Genomic DNA, 19216 nt, shown 5'->3' on the forward strand with positions numbered 1-19216 from the left:
TTAAAGTTGTTGGACTCCAGAGTTTAATTTTCGAGTGAAATGCTCCCGGCTGTTCTGATCTGGCCGCAGCAGAATAATATAACACTTGGGGAAGAAGATGCAGCCTAATAACCCAGCGCTGGAGGCCAAAATAGAGAAGATCTCCACAGCCACCATATATTTCCCTTTGGTGCTCAGGTAGCTGGGGATGAAGGACGCCCAGACGCTGCAGAAAACCAGCATACTGAAGGTGATGAACTTGGCTTCATTGAAGCTATCAGGCAGCTTCCTGGCCAGGAAGGCAACCGTGAAACTCACCAAAGCCAAGAGACCCATGTAAGCTAGGATGCAGTAGAAGGCAGTGACGGAGCCCTCGTTGCACTCAAGGATAATGTACCCAGGCTCCGAGTGGGTATCAAAATCTGGGAATGGGGGAGAGGTTCCCAGCCAGACCATGCAGATCCCAGCCTGGATGAGAGAACAGAACAGCACAAAGCCATGGGCAGCTCTGGGTCTCAGCCATTTCCGCATTCTGTTCCCTGGCTTTGTGGCATTGAAGGCCAGAACCACAGTGATGGTTTTGGCCAAGACCGTAGCAAGAGAGACTGAGAAAATGAGGCCAAAGGCTGTCTGCCGGAGAAGGCAAGTCTCCATCCTTGGCCGGCCAATGAAGAGCAAGGAGCAGAGGAAGCAGAGCATTAAGGAGGAGAGGAGGATGTAGCTGAGATCTCGGTTGTTGGCCTTGACTATGGGAGAGTCTCGATGTTTAATAAAGGTTCCGAGCAAAAATATAGCCAAGAGGGAGAAAGAAAGAGCAGAGGAAGTTAAAGCATTCCCCAGGGGCTCATCATAGGACAGGAAACTTAGGTTTTTGGGAACACACTTGTTTCTGGCTTCATTTGGATAGTAGTCCTCTTTGCATGTCTCGCAGCGGTCCATATCTGGAAAACACAAATTGGATCTCACTATTGAGCACATAGACCCATGCATCCATCTTATTGATCAGATGAGTTGTGCTATAGCCAGGTCACCCCAGAAGCCCAGTGCTGGTAATAGCATTTGTAACTTTAGAGGAATACAAATATAAAACTCAACTGACCTATCTACCTTACCTTTCCTAAGCTAGGTGAAACAGAAAAGACTTGATCTGAGTTTTGGCTGGTTTCCAAGGGAAAAATACTATGTACTCTGTGGTCACCACAGGACATTTGGTGAACTGTGAGGACGGCCTGATCTAGCACAACTCTTCTTATGTTCTCATGATCTTTGCCCATGCAATTACAAATCCACATATCCTCATCCTATCTCTGGCCAACAACGTAGAGCTGGATAGGAAAATTCAAACAAAGTGAATCAGATTGCTCAAAAGAAAAAACCAAAAGCATGCAGAGCTTTGGGAAGGCAAAATACCCTTTGACAAAACTGTAAATGCTGACCATATTTCTATAAATATACTGTTTTTAACTCCTGAATTTCTTGCTCCTAAATAATGTTAATTTAGGTATAAGTAACATTTTTCCAGAGCTTGTTAAGCTAATATTTAAGACATAGTCATATTAAAACTCTCCACTTTGGGACAACCAAACTTTTTGCTGCTGCAATCATACAGGTAAAAATATTTGTAAGTTATGTTTTATTGACAGTGCAGTACAGTGGTACCTCAGGTTACAGATGTTTCAGGTTACAGACTCCGCTAACCCAGAAATAGTACCTCGAGTTAAGAACTTTGCTTCAGGATGAGAACAGAAATCGTGCTGCGGTGGCGTAGTGGCAGCGGGAGACCCCATTATGGTAGCTCAGGTTAAGAACAGTTCCAGGTTAAGAACGGACCTCCAGAATGAATTAGGTTCTTAACCCGAGGTACCACTGTATAGTTTAACGACCATGACAACAACAATACATATTGAAATGTTATTGATAATAATTTAACAACCATTTCCCATTTGGCCGGCGAATGGAATGCCATTTCCATAGTCTTCCTTGACGCTACCTCTTTGTTCAAAGCTGCCTTAACAAATTAAGCAGCTCGTCTACATCTAGTCAATCACAGGCACATTAATTCTATACCCACTAAAAAGAAAAAAAAGATACTGTGCATTCTTAAAACACTGGAATCTGATTTGGCTGAAATAAAGAAATGGGTTAGTGACTTACCAGATTCCAGCCCATCAGTGCTATGCAAAGGTGGTTTATGCTGGGAACATGCATAAATTATTTTACCCTGAGTTGGATCCAAGATGAAAAATGTGAATATCAAAAGAAAAAGCAGAACACACAGAGAACACAAACATAAAATATGTATGCTTGTATTTATTTATTTATATTTATTTATTAGTCAAGCAATGCCTTGGCCACATTCTTACCAATTTGGTTGGAGATCTGGCCAGGTAGGCACCGGACACATTTGAAGCAGCAGCTGGGCCTTCCTCTTTCAGCCACTTTTCTAAATCCAGGGAGGCAGCTCTCACTGCAGATGGAGCGCGGATGCTAAAGAAGTGCAGGAAGAAATGCAGTTTTAAAAATGGCTATTTTGCAAACTATGGCATTCAACCACGTATTGGCAGATTCATACTTGATTTGGCACACTTGCACAACGAGTCCACTGCCCCAAAAGATGGGGCACTGCGTTAAGGAAAATGACAGGGCAATGCACAACCTCAATTTGCACTATTTAATTGTGGAGGACTCCCTGGTCCTGAATGGGGTAACTGTGCCCCTGAAGGACCAGGTGCACAGCCTGGGAGTCATTTTGGACTCACAGCTGCCCATAGAGGCGGAGGTCAATTCTGTGTCCAGAGCACCTGTCTACCAGCTCCATCTGGCCCGCAGATTGTCTTGCCAGAGTGGTGCATGCTCTAGTTATCTCCCGCTTGGACTACTGCAATGCGTTCTATGTGGGGCTACCTTTGAAGGAAACTACAACTAATCAAGAATGCAGCAGCTAAACTGGTGACTGGGGGCGGCCACAGAGACCACATAACACCGGTCTTGAAAGACCTGCATTGGCTCCCAGTACGTTTCCGAGCACAATTGAAAGTGTTGGTGTTGAACTTTAAAGCCCTAAATGGCCTCGGCCCAGTATACCCGAAGGAGCATCTCCACCCCCATTGTTCTGCCCAGATGCTGAGGTCCAGCGCTGAGGGCCTTCTGGCGGTTCTCTCACTGCAAGAAGCAAAGCTACAGGGAACCAGGCAGAGAGCCTTCCCTCCCATTAGATGTCAAAGAGATAAACAACTACCTAACATTTAGAAGACATCTGAAGGCAGCCCTGCTCAGGGAAATTTTTAATGGGTGACATTTTAATGTATTTTTAATCTTTGTTGGAAGCCGCCCAGAGTGGCTGGGGGAACCCAGCCAGATGGGTGGGGTACAAATAAGAAATTATTATTATTATATGTGGATTCCCCATCATTTTAGTGTGAATTTTGATTAATATACACATCTTTATATGCAATTTCCCCTAAAAATGTGTTGTTGTCTGTTATTTTCACTAATATTTGATTTTTTTAAAGAACAACTTAATGTATGCATTTCTATAGAGATTACTTGGCTGGAGAATTTTGGAGGATGGCTGTGTTTCTGTTAATGCATTATTTTGGAAATTAGGCAGATTTGCCTTTAAATGCAAACTGAATCCAATTTCTCCCCAATTTCTAGGAGGGACAGAGCTGTGTTTGCCACGTGGCGTGCCTTGAGCCTCCTTGACTAACCGGCTGGCTGCCATCAGGTGTTGCACAAGTTGCAGGAGCTGTTACCCTGAACAACTAAAAGAGGCTCCTGGGAGGCTGGAGGAACATCACTGGAACAATTCTTGGGTTGGGGCAACTGACTAAAATGTTTTAAAAGGTTTTAAATGGTTCTAATTTTGGTTCCTCTGCTTCGTTTTTGTTGTCTTGGTGTTGGTTAAATGTTTAGCTGTGTTTGGCAGTTATTTTAATGTGGGTATAACTGTAAACTGTTGGTTATTGTTATTATTATTATTATCAGTATTGCTGTTATTGGTTTCTATTGGTTTGTTGGTTTGTTTATTGCTTGTACAGGATATTTTGTTTTTAAAAGGTTTGTTTTGTTTTTATATATGTTGTAAGCTGCCAAGAGTTGCTGGGGAAACACAGCCAGATGGGCAGGATATAAATTATATAATTATTATTAACCACTCTGAGTTGTGTGAAGGTAATAGAGATCTCCCAAGAACTCACAGGACCCTTAGCAAACTACAGTTCTCATGATTATTTGAGGGAAACCATAACTGTCTGAAGTAGAATGTACTGCTTTAAATCTATAACACACATGGGGCCTTGATCCAGCCCCATAAACCACCCACCATACCTCACTTGGGTGGAGCATCCAGAGCAGAGTCTTTTTTGAGTCTCACCTGCCCTAATCGTTCCTTCCAGACAAGCTTAGCATCGTCAAAGAAGAAGTCTTGGCCATGGTGCTTCACTCCTCCAACTTTCACACTAACCAAGGAGCTGTTAGGGAGCACGCTCCAATTTAAAATATCATAAGTAGCTGTGGAGTCTCCATTCTCATCAAAATAAACCTCCTCTCCAGCACTGTTATTGAACTGGATCTTCTTCAGAAACGTGTGGAGCTGAGGGCAGAGATTGCAAGGGAGGGAGAAATCTCTCTTCATTAAAATATGATTTAATAATTATGACTGCTAACTGATAGAAGAGCTTACTTAAATAAACTGACTGTTCCACATTTAGCTAGTGAATGAATGAATTTATTAATTTTGGTCACAGACCAGTTCCAGCTCACAAACAATTTCAGGGGAGTCATAAAGCCCAATAAGGGTACATTCATTTAGCAACTTGATTCATCACGTTTAAATTAATATGAATATTGTAAAATGTGACTCTGGTGCATGTTTGTGTTAGTGGCTTGAAAGCCAGAAAGGGCATCTCCCGCTGCTGTGTTTCAAACTGCACTTGCGGAACAATGCTCTGATCTCCTCTATACATATTATCCAGGATATATTTAAAACCGTGTGGTGCCTTTGCTAATGCAATGAATGAATATTATAATCTAGTCAAATCTATGGGTGGGACAGGGCCCACTGACAGTGTCAGGAAGGGAGATTGCAGCTAATAGCCCTGAGGAATCAGGTGATCTGGAGAGCCAATGAAGTCCCTCTTGGTCTCATTTAAAGACCTCTCCTCAGAGTGGCTACCATCTTTGGCATTGTTGAAAACTCTCCTCTGTCTCAGATACATTATTTGTGTCATAATACCTGCCATTGGGGTATAAGGCCTTTTCTCCTCCTCCTCCTCCTCCTCCCTCCTCCTCCAGTATTATGATATCTCATTTCCATCAGTGCATGGGCTACTGCATAGACCGCATTGTAAATGCTATAGCTCTGCCACATGGTGTTCATATCAAAATCTGAAACAGGCAGGCTGTCCAGTCGTTCCCTTTCAGTGCATTTTCTTTTCCCATACCTTGGGACTGAGTAGGGAGGAGGCATCACACAGTCAAAGGCAGAACCCCAGAAATACTTCATGAAAACATCGTTTGGATATTTTTTAGGGTTCACGGACCGAAGGAAGTCTCGAAATTGTGGGATTTCCGCCTTATGAACTGCAAAGGACAAAGCGTCCTGGAATGGGTCTGAGTCTGGTTTGTATGGGCGGGAACCTGCAGTAAAATCCCACTGGGCTGTGATGATCCAGATCTTGCCTCTCGTTCGGAGATTTCGACTGAGAAGTTGTAACTGAAAGAAGTGACTGGTGCTGCCGTAAAACACAGTCACATTGGCTGAGGACTTTGTGAGGGCATCTTCCATCTTATGAATGGTTCTCATAGCTAGGTTCTTCATGCTGTACATCTTTAAGATGAATTCAGCGCAAACTCCATTTTTCTGCATTTCACCTTCCAAGACCTGGAGGAACTTCTCACTATTATCATCACCTGTAAAAACTACTCCAATCCACATCCAGTGGAAGTAAAGGATCAGCTTGATGATCCCGGTGAACTGAGTCATGTCACTGGGGACTGTCCGATACAGAAAAGGGAATTGGACCTTATCACTCAGGATGGGATCAGATGAGCCATAACTGATCTATAGAAAAAAGGGGGTATTTCTTGCAGGTTTATATTGTTTTTGAGTAGGAATAGAACTTTCCAACAATTTTGTGTTCAATTTTTGTTTTTAAAATTGTGGCTTTTAAGTGTAGGAATCTTGCAATTCACTAGAAATATAAACTTAACTAGGACTGTCCTCTCCTCCTCCTTCTTATTGACTAAAAGGTTGACAGTGTGGGATAAATCAGGCTCCAAAAACCAACATGCTTAACTCTAATTAATGCATGAAGGGGTTAAGACCATAGACTAAGCTGTCCTGCCAAGCTTATCTTGGGAGGAAGGCTTACCAAACTCTTTGTTCTCTCTATTCCACTGTGTGAATCCTACTGTCAAACTGCAAGTTGGTCAGTAAATCACACTGTTCAAAGTTGTAGTTAATTCTTTATTAGCAAGAATATGATCTTCACAGGCTTGGCTGAGTTTCAGGCCAAATGAGCACAACAGCTTATTACCTGTAGCAGTTACTTCATGAAATCAGTTGCCAAGACTAAGGGTCCCTGCCTCCCCACAGCCATCAATGTCTCCTTCTCCCCAGTTGTTGTTTAGTCGTGTCCAACTGTTCGTGACCCTATGGACCAGAGCATGCCAGAGCCTCTTCCAAGTGATCAGAGACTGCTCCTGCATGCACACTGCCTTTGCTCTTCCCATTTCATGTCTCTCCTAGTTCTGGGAGTCAGAGGGTAAAGGGAGCTTGCTGCTGCTGCAGCAGCAGCTGGGGGTAACCCCTGTGACTTTTCAGCAGCTTCACTCATCTCTGCCACTGGACCTCCCTCCTCACACTCACCTGCTTCAGCTTCCGCCTCTGATTCTTGACTTCTCTCTGCCACAGACTCTCCCAGCTCACTAAGTTACCCTGTTACTCCCTTCAGATTCTGACACCTCCTCTTCTCAGTCTTCTCCCTCTGACCTTTCAGCATTGTCTCACCATCACTCCCCAGACTCTGAGCCATTTTCCTTTGGTGGTTCCTCCATTGGTTCCTCCCACCATTCCTCTGTGTCCAATCAGTCCATTACACCTACTAGCAAGGAGGCTTAGTCTGGATGCTCCAAATTTATACTGTGTGGCTTAAGCAGGCCATCTTTGTGTTTCTATACAAATAATTTAGAAACATTTACCATTTTGGAACCTAAGTTATACTGTCAGTCTTTTATTGCTGCTGTACAGAAAAGCACATGAATCTGACCTTTGAAGAGTTTGTAAGTAAACCATTTTTAATTTACCAAATGTGTGGTCTCTTTCTATGCTAAGGGAAGTGGGGAGCTTTAGAAGCAACTTAGAAGGGATATTTTAAAGGTCTAACAGCTTATATTTCCATACTTTCCTTCGCTGCATGTTTTGTGATTTTAAATCTCTGCTGGGGCTCTTTCACCAAAGAGTATTTGCCTCAAACCTGGATCTAAGCTTCCAGGGAATTCTCTTTCTGTTTTACCTACCAGTATACCTACCTGGTATTTTATTCCTTTTAACAAAAAAATAAAAACCAGCAGAGAGGAGGAGTGAAAATTATGGACTGCATCTGACAAAGAAGACCCATTGAGAGTAGACCCACTGAAATTAATGGGCCTAAGCTATGCTCATTAATTCCAATGGGTCTACATTGAATATGACTAATACTGGACACAGCCCATACTATATAATTAGAGTTGGAAAATAGGGCTTTAGGGCTCGTTCTCACTTCTGCTTATCCCACGTCCAGAAAGCACAGGTCCCAGTGGTTTCCCATTTGACCTGTGCTTTCTAGCTGGCTGGTTTCCTTGCCTTCCCTCCCTTTCACTGTGCAGGATACAACCCATGACATCTGTTTTATTGTAGCCTGCCCTGGGATTGCCTGTTGACAAGAAGCAGGCTGAAAATAGTTTAAGTAGATAAATATTACTTGATTGACATTTGAAAGGAAAAACACACACACACCTGAGTACCTTCTGTTGAGATTTCAGAAAGAAGAGTTTGGATTTGATATCCTGCTTTATCACTACCCAAAGGAGTCTCAAAGCGGCTAACATTCTCCTTTCCCTTCCTCCCCCATAAGAAACACTCTGTGAGGTGAGCGGGGCTGAGAGACTTCAAAGAAGTGTGACTAGCCCAAGGTCACCCAGCAGCTGCATGTGGAGGAGCGGAGACGCGAACCCAGTTCACCAGATTACGGGTCTACTGCTCTTAACCACTATACCACACTGGCTCACTGGAGCTAGTGTCAAACTGGAGTAGTGTCAAACATTAGCTGGGGTAAAGGGAGGCCATACCCAAATCTAATCTTGGTTCTCCAACAGTTTAACACTGTTGTTCTACTAGTGAATCTAACACTGGCTGCATGTCTTGCATTCTGTCAGTGTAGTGAGATTTCTGCTAAATCCTATAGACCCTCAGGTGGACATAGCCCAAGTCTGTCTGTCTTCCTTCCTTCCTTCCTTCCTTCCTTCCTTCCTTCCTTCCTTCCTATTTATATACCACTTCTCTATAGTATAGGATTGCATCTTTAATTATGCAAAACAAACTCCAGCCAATTTGCTTAATTTACATTATGTCATTTGGTCACACATGTCCTATTTGCTTGCTCCAATATTTTGAAGTCAGAGAAGGTGTCCTTACAGCAACAGAGCACAGGGCCAAACTCACCTGGGGTACCTTGGAGCTCTGCAACATGTTGCTCATCTCAGTGGTCGACTCGGATGTCAGAGCCCCAATGACGGCTGCCAGCTTGCTCTGCCCATGGCAATGATAGTTGGGGACGGTTTTATCCTTTGGACTTTTGCTGACAAGGCTGTCATAAGATGGCCTTCCGTAGGAGTAATAAAGATCATATGTGCTGGGAGGTAGGGGGAGCACGGAAGGAGTCCAGTTCCTCTCAGATAAAATGCTAACGGTGGCCTCATGGTTCTTTCTCATGTCGTGACTATCCTCATACAGCTGGAATCCCAAGGAGACATTGGGAAAGAGATGAGAGTCCTTGCTGAGCTCTTCCACTGCAAACACAAAGGCCAGGACGTGCTGGTAGTTCTTCTTGAGTTTGCTGCATTGGGACAGTGAACCTATTGTGAACTGCCCTGGAAATATTCAGTTAAAAATGTGCTAGACAGACAGACAGTACTCAGAAGGGCATGGGGATGATTTTGCTATGCCTCAGGGATAATGCACCCCTAACCCCCCTAATTGCATGCATTAGGTATGCAAATATGTATGCATAGATAGATGGGTAGATACTGCAAGAAAGAAACAAGAACAGCATCTTTACAAGTGTTAAGACTTCTGAGTAACTGCTCCTTTGTTAGCCAGATTGCAGGTTAATATTTAAAAAGGCAAAAAAGGTAAATGACCCCTGGATAGTTAAATCCAGTCAAAGGTGACTATGGGCTGTGGCGCTCATCTTGCTTTCAGGCCAAGGGAGCCAGCGTTTGTCCACAGACAGCTTTCCGGGTCATGTGGCCAGCATGACTAAACCACAGAAACCAGAGCGCACAGAAATGCCGTTTACTTTCCTGTCACAGCAGTATCTATTTATTAACTTGCACTGGTATGCTTTCAAACTGCTAGGTTGGCAGGAGCTGGGACAGAGGAATGGGAGCTCACCCCATTGCACAGATTTGAACCGCCGACCTTCTGATCAGCAAGCTCAAGAGGCTCAGTGGTTTAGACCACAGCGCCACCCGCTCCCACAGCAGGTTAATAGCACAGGCTGGCAGGCAGATGTTTTGTGAATGGGAGCTAATGGTATGGGGATGATCTCTTGATAACTGGGGATCTGTCTGCCCTTTTCAAATGAAATGTTGACCAGTACTTGAAGGAGGATTGCACCCCTCTAGGTAAGGGAAGAGGGCAGGGACGAGCGGATGTGCATAGGTGTGAGAGAGAAACAGCAGTAAAAGAGTTATCCTTTTGGGAGAGAGAGAGAGAGAGAGAGAGAGAGAGAGAGAGAGAGAGAGAGAGAGAGATTATACACTGAGGGCAAACTACACAAGACAGCAATTTGTGTTTTAAAAAGTAAATTGTAAAAAAAGTACAGTAAATAACCTGGAAGAAATATTCTCTACAGAAGCTGGGCATTGCTGCTTGCAGAAAACTTTAGACCATTAAAAACAGACACTGAATCTCTAGCAGCATAATATACAGGGTGAGTCCTTTAAAAGAGGCCCTGTGGATACAGAGTACACATGTTCCACAGGGCCTCTTTAAAAGACTCACCCTGTATTTTAGTAAATTTGAAATATTAGGGATTTGTGTATTGACTCTCTGACCCCACACATAAAGAAATGTCCTTCAACTATATGCCACTGAAGAAGACTTTATAGGTTGAAACACGTATGGCATGCTTTTGAAATATGTCTGTTGTGAACAATCTTCACCACCTGGATTTCAAAGTTTTGAGCAACAATAACTTTTTATTTTATTGCTGTGGTTCAGTTAGCACTTGAAAGACATACTCAGTCAATATAGTTAGACATTTTAGAATATATTTATGTGATATTTCACACTGTGTCTACATTGCAGTGTTGTGAAGTCACATAAAATTGTTCATTCTATTGATCGCTAGCCATAGACTTGCTTTTGTAAAGTTTTTCAATTCTTTCACACCTACATGATAGAAATATATCCTATGCACTTAGGCCTTGACTTCATTCATTCACTTGTATGTATTGATTGCTCGAGAAAGCAAAAGCTTGTTCCTACGCCACTTCTGACCTCATCTGCGATAACATGATAGACCTGAGTCTGGCTACACAGAGATTGATAAATTCAGATGATACATTCTGGTTTCCTGAAACAGTGTTAAATACTTACTTACTGACTGTTGCAGAGGAGAAAGGCTGTGGAGCACTTCGGAATTGTTCCTGTTCACCACTTAAAACATTATGGGATAAAAGACCACCAATAATATGGGCCCCATCTCTAGAGTAGCCTTCTGTGTAGCTTTTCTTAGGAGTACACAGGGTTTCCTCTCTCATAGCCACAGCAGTGGGGAAAAGCAGTGTGATAAGGATCAAGGACAACATAAGGACACAGACAGAGGAGCTGAGAGAGAAAGTTCAGTTCAGTGTGGTCCAGCACCACAGCTGCTCTATTCTGAGCACTAGAGTGGGTCTACAGTGAGCAAGGTGGAAGATCATGGCTTTGTTCTATAGACAGGAGCCTTGTCTGGCATAATAAGGGCATGTTTACACCCAGATTCCTGGCCCTTTCAACAACTCTCATTCTTGTTATTGCTTACCAAAGTCCCCTCTGGGTGGACCTCCTTGCATTGATCATAGTCATTGCAGTGATTCCACCTCCCTGCCCAACGCAGATGCTCCCTGCTGCTCCCTGTGGCCTAGCTCCTTTCACAAATATGTTTATGCTGATGTGCCCCTATACTGTGGGGACAAGGAATGAAGCAACAGCATGGAGCACCTGTGCCCACACAAAGTTCCCTGCAGGCTGAGGTCATCATCAGAGGCCTTGCTCTGGCCCTGCTCCATGTTCCTCCAACGTTGGAAGCGGAACCGGAGTTCACTGGAAACACTGACCTTTTGTTGGTGGTGATGTCATCACAAGGTCCCAGGGTGGGTTGCAAATACAATATTAAATCAGTTAAGATGTACTTTGTTAACTTCGTGAAATCAGTGCCCCATCTTTGAGGTTGCCATGAGACGACATCCTGTTTTGCCATTCTAGGAGGAAAGTGCTGGCTCTGCTTCTGTTCAGATTAAGTTCAGGGCTTATGCTTATTCTCTCTCTCTCTCGCTCTCTCTCTCTCGCTGGCTAGTTGAGCCAGGTGTGGACTGCTGAGAACGTGGCACCCGCTGGACACCTGGGCTGTGACCTCGGGGTGTAGATAAAACAAAGGAGTCAAGGCGCTGAGTCAAAAAAAGAAAAAAGAACTTGTATCACATTTTCTTAATCACAAAACTTGTTCTCTACTTTCCAAGGTAGGCACAGACACTTCGCCACGCAGATCTGCTGCTATGGAACTCTCCAAATCGCTGCACATCTTTCTGTTCCTCCTGCTGTCTTTTGGTAAGAGAACTGGTGGCAATGTGATGTGGACCTCGGAAGGGCGGTGGTGGTCTAGATGCATCATAGGAACACAGGAAGCTGCTTTCTCCTGAACCAGACCATTAGTCCATCTAGCTCTGTATTGCCTATGCCAACGCTCTCCAAATTTGTGTCTTTATTGGGCTGCCTTTCCAGGTGAGGCCCACTGCCACAAGGTCCTATACACAGAGAGGCTTTGTATTTGTGGTCAACCACAGGGGGAAGGTATTTTTATGCTGTTTTTTGTTGTATTGTTTTTATTACTCATTTTATGTTAGCCTGCCCCTTATACAGAGACCCAAGAGATTGCTTTCTGAAAACCTTTGTTCACACATGCAAACAGGTACACCCTGGCATAAATGGTCTGGTTTATTTTGACTGACAATAATAGCTTTCTGACACGATGCTCTTTGTGCACTGGTTGCAAAAATATAAATAAATCAGGAGACAGGAGTTAGATAAAATCTCTATAAATTGTTGCGATTCGAAGCTTTAATTTGAAAACAAGCTGGATTTGAGTTTGTTGATGTCTCTGGTAACCTCTCTATTAGATCATGGACGTTGGCTCATATTGTGGATGTACGTATCTGTATGGTTTTATTGGTACTGTTGTTGTGGGTTCGTCCTGGCCTATGGCTAGAACAACTTATATTGATTGAAGGGTATTCTAATGAAGAACGTTGGTCACCATCCCAGTGAGCTTTCTTGGTCTGTGTTGCAGTGTCAGCGCACCGTAACCGGATCATTGGAGGCGAGGAGTGCCCTACAAATAATCATTCTTGGCTGGCTCTGCTCTACGACTCTGACAAGCTTCTATGCTCTGGAATGCTGATCACCCCCGACTGGGTGCTCACGGCTGCTCACTGCTACATTTGGTGAGGGAAATGTATGGTAAAAATCCATTGCCAGGTCTCTGGCTATGCTTCAAGGTGCTTCTTAGGATCTTTAGCGATCAGAGTGTGCGTTTTGAAGGGATCTCATAAGGGCAGAGCTTTGCTTTTACATAGCACCATTGTCAGGCTTCAGACAATCCGATCCCCCTTCCTCATGGCTGGCAGCAAGAAATGAGAAAACAAGAAGTTCTTACCAAAGGTAATTTATTCAATATTCACAGAGAGAGACGCAAGATGGCGCCTCTTAGATAATGGTGTTGCTCCGGGTAAAGTCCCACCCCCTCCATCTCTCCTATTATACGCCATCCCTATCCAGCTCACCTGAGCTTTCTGTTCTACTTTCAGTGCACACCAGACCTGGAAGGGGGTGGTCTGGCATGCTTTCCAAAGACACTGAATCTGTCAGCTGTCTCTCCCCTGGTGCTTCTTCTGCTTCCTCCTCCTCCTGCTCTCCCAGTATTTCCCAGCTTCTCCTTGCTGCAGCCTCTGAACTATGACCTTCTGCAGACCACTGTTCTAAATCCACACGGTGTCCCTCTTCTCTGGGAATTGCAGGAGGAAGGGGGGTGGTCTCCACCATTCCTCCTCAGTCCAGTCCCTGACAACCATAACAGTTCACCATGTGTATTACGGTCACATCTTACAGGCATTCAGATTGTGCAGTTTCAACCATACATGGCGGAAGGCGGGCCAGTGAGAGAGCTTAAAAGTTCTTTTTGCGCCAGGCCAGTTTGCAGTTATCCAGCATGGGAAGAGCTTTGAAGCTCTCTCTCTGCCTCGCTGACAGGTAAGGCTTGCTCTGCACGCTGGTCCTGGAAGGCTCTTGCAACATCTTGCAGTGCTGTGCAAGCTCCCACAGATCTCACACTAGCCTCCCACGGGGCAGAACTAGAATTTGTTTACTTTGTTTACTCTAGCTATGATCTATCTATCTATCATCTATCTATCTATCTATCTATCTATCTATCTATCATCTATCTATCTATCATCTATCTATCTATCTATCTATATATCTATATCTATCTATCATCTATCTATCTATCATCTATCTATCATCTATCTATCTATCTATCTATCTATCTATCTATCTATCATCTATCTATCTATCTATCTATCTATCTATCTATCTATCATCTATCTATCTATCTATCTATCTATCTATCTATCTATCTATTTCCTTATTGACTGTACAAAATCAACACAGAAAGTGTACGCACAAATGATTAGCTACGGACAGAACAATTCTGAATATTCAGTTTATAAATCTATTCCATAACTCGTTTATTTATCTGTTGTTCACTTAGAAAATATTTAAGTCCTACTGTTTTACCCCACATTCAGAGAAACATGTGTGAGTGGTGCAGACAGATCTGATTAAAAATATATATATTAGTTGGCTCTGACACCCATGGACTCTGGCTCCACCTGGTGGTGGCCTCCCTGAGTTCCGCCCTACCAGTCTCAATGGGCATCAGTCACCACTACCCAGTGCCACTCTTTAGGTATAGGGACAGCATCATTGCTTGGCAACACCCATGCACAAGAGGGAGATAGTGATAGGCTAGAAGCACACAAAATCTTAAGAAGAAACCAAAACCTTAGAGCAGGCATGTCTAACAGGTAGGTCGTGATCTACCAGTAGATCACTGGACGTCTGCAGTAGATCACTGGTAGATCATTGACTCCCCCAAAAGAAGCTGAACAAGTGTGGCTCCCCTAAAAAAAACCTCAACACTTTACCTCCTCCCTGAAAAAACAACTTTGACCCGAACCCCCCCAAAATGGGCCTTCCTCCTTCCTAAAAAAACTCAACAACTTTGACCTGAACACCAAAAAAGGGGGTAGATCACTGCAAGTTTTTAAATCTGTGAGTAGATCACAGTCTCTTGGGAGTTGGCCACCCCTGCCCTAGAGGGGTAGAGAACTAGGGTGGCCGTGTGCCCTGCTTTACAGTGGGCAGTCCTTTATTTGAAGATCTCACCAGCTTCAGGCCAGAGTCCATGACAGATATCCACTCCAAACAACAGTGAGACCAACCTGTCCATTCAGGCCTTGCTTTGAGAAAGTCCTGTGGTCTTTGCTTTTTGTCTTCTAGTGGAAACATCCAGGTAAGGCTCGGAGCACACAACAAAGATGACTATGAGCAGTTAAGAGTCAGCACGTTGAAGAAATGCCCCGGTGACAATTGCTCGTGTTTTACCGACGACATCATGCTGATCAAACTGAACAGCTCTGCTGTCATGACTAGCCGTGTGTCTACCATCAACTTGCCCTCCAGCTGCTCCCCGGTGGGAACAGATTGCACTGTGATGGGCTGGGGCACAACCACCACTCCTGAAGGTAAGTGCTGTTGGCAGAGTAGCAACATTGCAGCTAGGAAGTAGACTCCAGAGAGCAGCAAGGTCAGGTATTTGTCAAGACATCAAAACTGGCTTCTTCAACAAGACTGCTATCCTCACTTTACACAGAGCACCTGGGAAGGTTGATGCCTGAAAGGATTCTTGGTTTGGATTCTTCGTCCTCACAATTTAAGTGGGCCCAATGAGCTCATATGCTCCAAAGTCTCCAAAATCCTGGAGGTGGCAGTGCACATAGCGAGATTTGGAAAAATGCGACTATCCTTGTCACCTGCAAATGTGATCTCTCACAAGCATCTAACTAGACAATCCTGGCTTCCATTTTGTTTTCAGAGACATATCCTGACGTTCCTTATTGTGTTAACATTACAATATTTGACAACCTTGTGTGTGAGGCGGCTTACCCATGGGACGTGACCGACAACATGTTTTGTGCAGGATACTTTGACGGAGGCAAAGATTCATGCCGGGTAAGGATATGCCAATTGTGAGCAGGATTGCTAAGTAAGGATCAGGCCTGGTAGATGGGGTGGGAACGGGGGAGCCTGAGGCTTAAAATCTGTTTCCTCACCCTCAATGTGCATTCCTGTACTTGCCTTCTCCATGTATGGTATTATTACATGGAGATGTTGCTTCTCATGCCATGGAACCAGTCTTCCTTAGGAATTCCCAGGGTGAAACTCATGGCCACGTTGACTGTGGCCATAGGTAGTGCCGTTTTTCTAGAAGAAGGGGTCCAAGAACTCATGAACACCTCCCTCTTTCTCTTAGAATGGCAATGGCGCCCACCTGAGAGGTGCTGGAACTGAGTTCCTGCGAGTTCCCCCTGAAGAAAAGCCCTGGCCATAAGGTCCTTTTGTCACACACATCTGTGGAGCTGTCTGGAAGCCTTGGCAGGAGAAACAAGTGGGAATGTGAATGGGCAATAGAGCAAACTAGGTGGAGCTGGTTTACAGAGGGTACAGCTAGCAATGGCACTATGGTTGCTTCCAGACTGCCACGTTTTTGGCATGAGATTCAATCACATACCAACAAATTCAGGCCGTACAATTAAAGCTGTTTTGGCACTCTTGCAAAACACAGCTGCTTCCCAAGAAGATCAGACTTTTTGCAATAAGAAAAGTGAAGGGAAAATACACTGGAACGTGCATGATGATCCTTGTTTGACACAACAAAAAAATCAAGATGGGTGCTCAATAAGCAGGCCACCTGGAAGTGAGCTTTGCCTCTAAAGACCAGTTGCTTGGGAACATGAGTAGGAGAGGGCTAATGTATCTGTGCCCTATCTGTGGACTTACCAGAAGCAGCTGGTTTTCCAGGGCTGGCCCAGGACATTTTGGCACCTGAGGCGAACCACAAAATGGCGCCTCGCTCCCTGCCAGGGAAGAAGGGGTGAGTGAAGCTCTACATCAGGAACAAGGGACGGCGGCGGGGGGGGGGGGATAAAGATCTACATCAAGATCTGCTGCGCCACGGATCCTGCCGCCTGAGGTAGTTGCTTCACCTTGCCTCGTGGATGGGCTGGCCCTGCCACTGTGGGAAATGGGATGATGGGCTAGACAGGCCTTTGCACTGATCCGGCAGGGCTCTTCCTACATTTCTTGTGATAGCTCATCATTTGTTCTCTCAACAGGGTGATTCTGGGGGACCCCTTATCTGTGGTGATGGAGGCCTCCAAGGTGTGGTCTCTTTGGGGGGCTTCCCTTGCGCTGAGCCTGGTGAACCTGGCATCTACATCAAGATCTGCAAATTTCTTGAGTGGATCCGTACTACTATAGCGGAGAATACATTTAAGTCTGGTGCCTGTAAGGATGGAATATTCCAGTAGAAACCTCTTGAGCAACATGAGGGGGAATAACTTAGCTGCAACTGCCTCCTTTCCTCCATGCCTTAAGACTGCAGGCCTAGGCATATTTTATCCTGGGAGTAAGACTCATTGAACACGGTGGTACTTACTTTAAGTAAACATGGAGAGGATGGTGCTGTGCAACACCATGCCCCACCTTGAAATCCTGATCTGGTACACATTTACTTAACAGTAAGTCACACTAAACCAAATGAGATCTGTTCCCAGGACAATGAGCATGGATTGGTGGTCCTATTGTTGTGATGCATGAATTATTCCCTCCCTCAGTGCTAAAATATTGAATCTTCTGATTGCGTAACAACCATCGTTTCTGTGCAAACTTCTTGCTCTGAAAGCTAACACCTGAAAAATAAAGTAATCAGCAGAATTTAAGTGTCCATCTCATTTTCTGATCCGGTGCGGGTGGCAGACAGCCCTGACAAGGAGATGTAGAATAGCGTCTTCCCCCTCTAAATGTGCTTATCCCCGAGGCTTAATCTTATCCTCAAGAACAGAAACTTGATAAGGAAGAACATCTGATTAGTCATCTTTGATGTATCAGAACCAGGGACCAGGATGAACCAATTAATTGTTCTTAAGCCTCAAAGAGCTAGTTGTGTCATGAAGGGAGGACTTAACTCATGGTACCCAATGTGGTGCCCTCCAGACATTTTGGACTACAACTCCCATCACCCCTGACCATTCACCGTACTAGCTGGAGCTGATAGGGATTGTAGTCCAAAACTTTTCTAAGACACCATGCTGGCTCTCACTGGCTTACATCGTACACAGCTCTGTTCTGTGCATGTATACTTAGAAGTAAGTGCCACTTTGTTCAGTGGGACTTACCCTCTTGCTTTTGCAAGGGACTGTAGACTTAGTCTCAGTCACTAGGCAGTTGCCTCAGGCAGCCGATTGTCATGAAAGAGCAGCCCATTGTTATTTAAGCTATTACAGTGGTACCTCAGGTTACATACGCTTCAGGTTACAGACTCCGCTAACCCAGAAATAGTACCTTGGGTTAAGAACTTTGCTTCAGGATGAGAACAGAAACTGTGCTCTGGCAGCGCAGCAGCAGCAGGAAGCCCCATTAGCTAAAGTGGTGCTTCAGGTTAAGAACAGTTTCAGGTTAAGAACGGACCTCCAGAACGAATTAAGTACTTAACCCGAGGTACCACTGTATTATTATTGTACATTACCTGACAGGGAAGGAGAGAGGCACATGTGTAATTTTCCGCCTTCGGTGCTAAAATATCCAGACCAGCCTTGGATAATATATACCTTGACTTGGGCAAGACCATTTGCTGCTCTCCATCAGTAGAATATCTTGGTCTAGCCTTCCTCTAGGCTTTAAATATTAACTAAGTACAGTTAAATAGTGTACAGATAGACTGAGCCAACCTGGTCCCCTGGTTTGGGGGCTAGTCAAACCCTTTCTCAGTGGCCACACCTGTTCAGGTGCTGAGGGAGGCCTTCATGGGCCCCTCCTTCCCAGGCCCCACAGCTTCAAGTGGCTGGCCCCACAGAGAATCCATCCTCTGGCACCCAGGTCCCAGGAGGAGCAAGTGGGATTTTGTTTTGTTTTGACTCAGGTACAATATGAAATTAGCTTGACTGGTCTTGGGTTCTTATGGGTACTGTGACTTGCTGGTGGTTGGTCAAGTTGCTGCTCTGTGTCAGGCTGCCTCAGGCAGCAAAATGTCTTTGGCTGGTATTAGACGGACTTGACCTTAACTCCTAGGGATTTTGTGTGCCCGTGTGATTCTTGTTAATTAAGACACTATTTAGCCTGCATTGGCCTAAATCAAGTGTGGCCCTCAAGCCCTCTATCTGGCTCATGGGACTCTCCCCAGGCCACACCCCTCAGCAGCCTCAACTTTGTATCCTCCTTGCCTGACTGGAATATGGCTGCCTATAATGATTCTTGTCTGCCTCCGTGGAGAACAGAAAGTGGTGTGTGTAGAAACCAGGCTACTATAAGGATAGAATTTATGCCCACTTTTGCCTTGGCACCCCACCCATTACTAGCCTATGGCCCCTGGAAGGT

The 19216-nt window shown here is 44.7% G+C and overlaps 2 protein-coding genes across 11 annotated transcripts in view; one reads left to right on the plus strand and one right to left on the minus strand.

The window, feature by feature from the left end:
- Positions 1-10935, minus strand: LOC308592240 (vomeronasal type-2 receptor 26-like; the record flags this gene model as incomplete). Its single annotated transcript, XM_081203549.1, has 4 exons — positions 10844-10935; positions 8684-9111; positions 2343-2466; positions 1-920 (listed from the first exon to the last, which is right to left on the minus strand). Exons 2-4 carry the CDS (start codon positions 8951-8953, stop codon positions 1-3), a joined length of 1314 nt encoding a protein of 437 aa, XP_081059675.1. The 5' UTR covers positions 8954-9111; positions 10844-10935.
- LOC308592258 (gilatoxin-like) overlaps positions 1-17557 on the plus strand; it is a 42750-nt gene extending 25193 nt beyond the window's left edge. The window contains exons 2-7 of one of the 10 annotated variants that reach the window (XM_081203580.1): positions 3637-3815; positions 11968-12055; positions 12795-12948; positions 15062-15306; positions 15657-15793; positions 16957-17557. In XM_081203580.1, the coding sequence (XP_081059706.1) occupies positions 12004-12055; positions 12795-12948; positions 15062-15306; positions 15657-15793; positions 16957-17151 (783 nt within the window). In that variant the 5' untranslated portion in view covers positions 3637-3815; positions 11968-12003 and the 3' untranslated portion in view covers positions 17152-17557. The other 9 variants (XM_081203579.1, XM_081203577.1, XM_081203583.1 and 6 more) reach the window with 9 other exon arrangements.
- Positions 17558-19216: the final 1659 nt, after the last annotated feature.

The sequence above is a fragment of the Podarcis bocagei genome, assembly GCF_964188305.1.
Source record: "Podarcis bocagei genome assembly, chromosome: 7".
Taxonomy (NCBI): domain Eukaryota; kingdom Metazoa; phylum Chordata; class Lepidosauria; order Squamata; family Lacertidae; genus Podarcis; species Podarcis bocagei.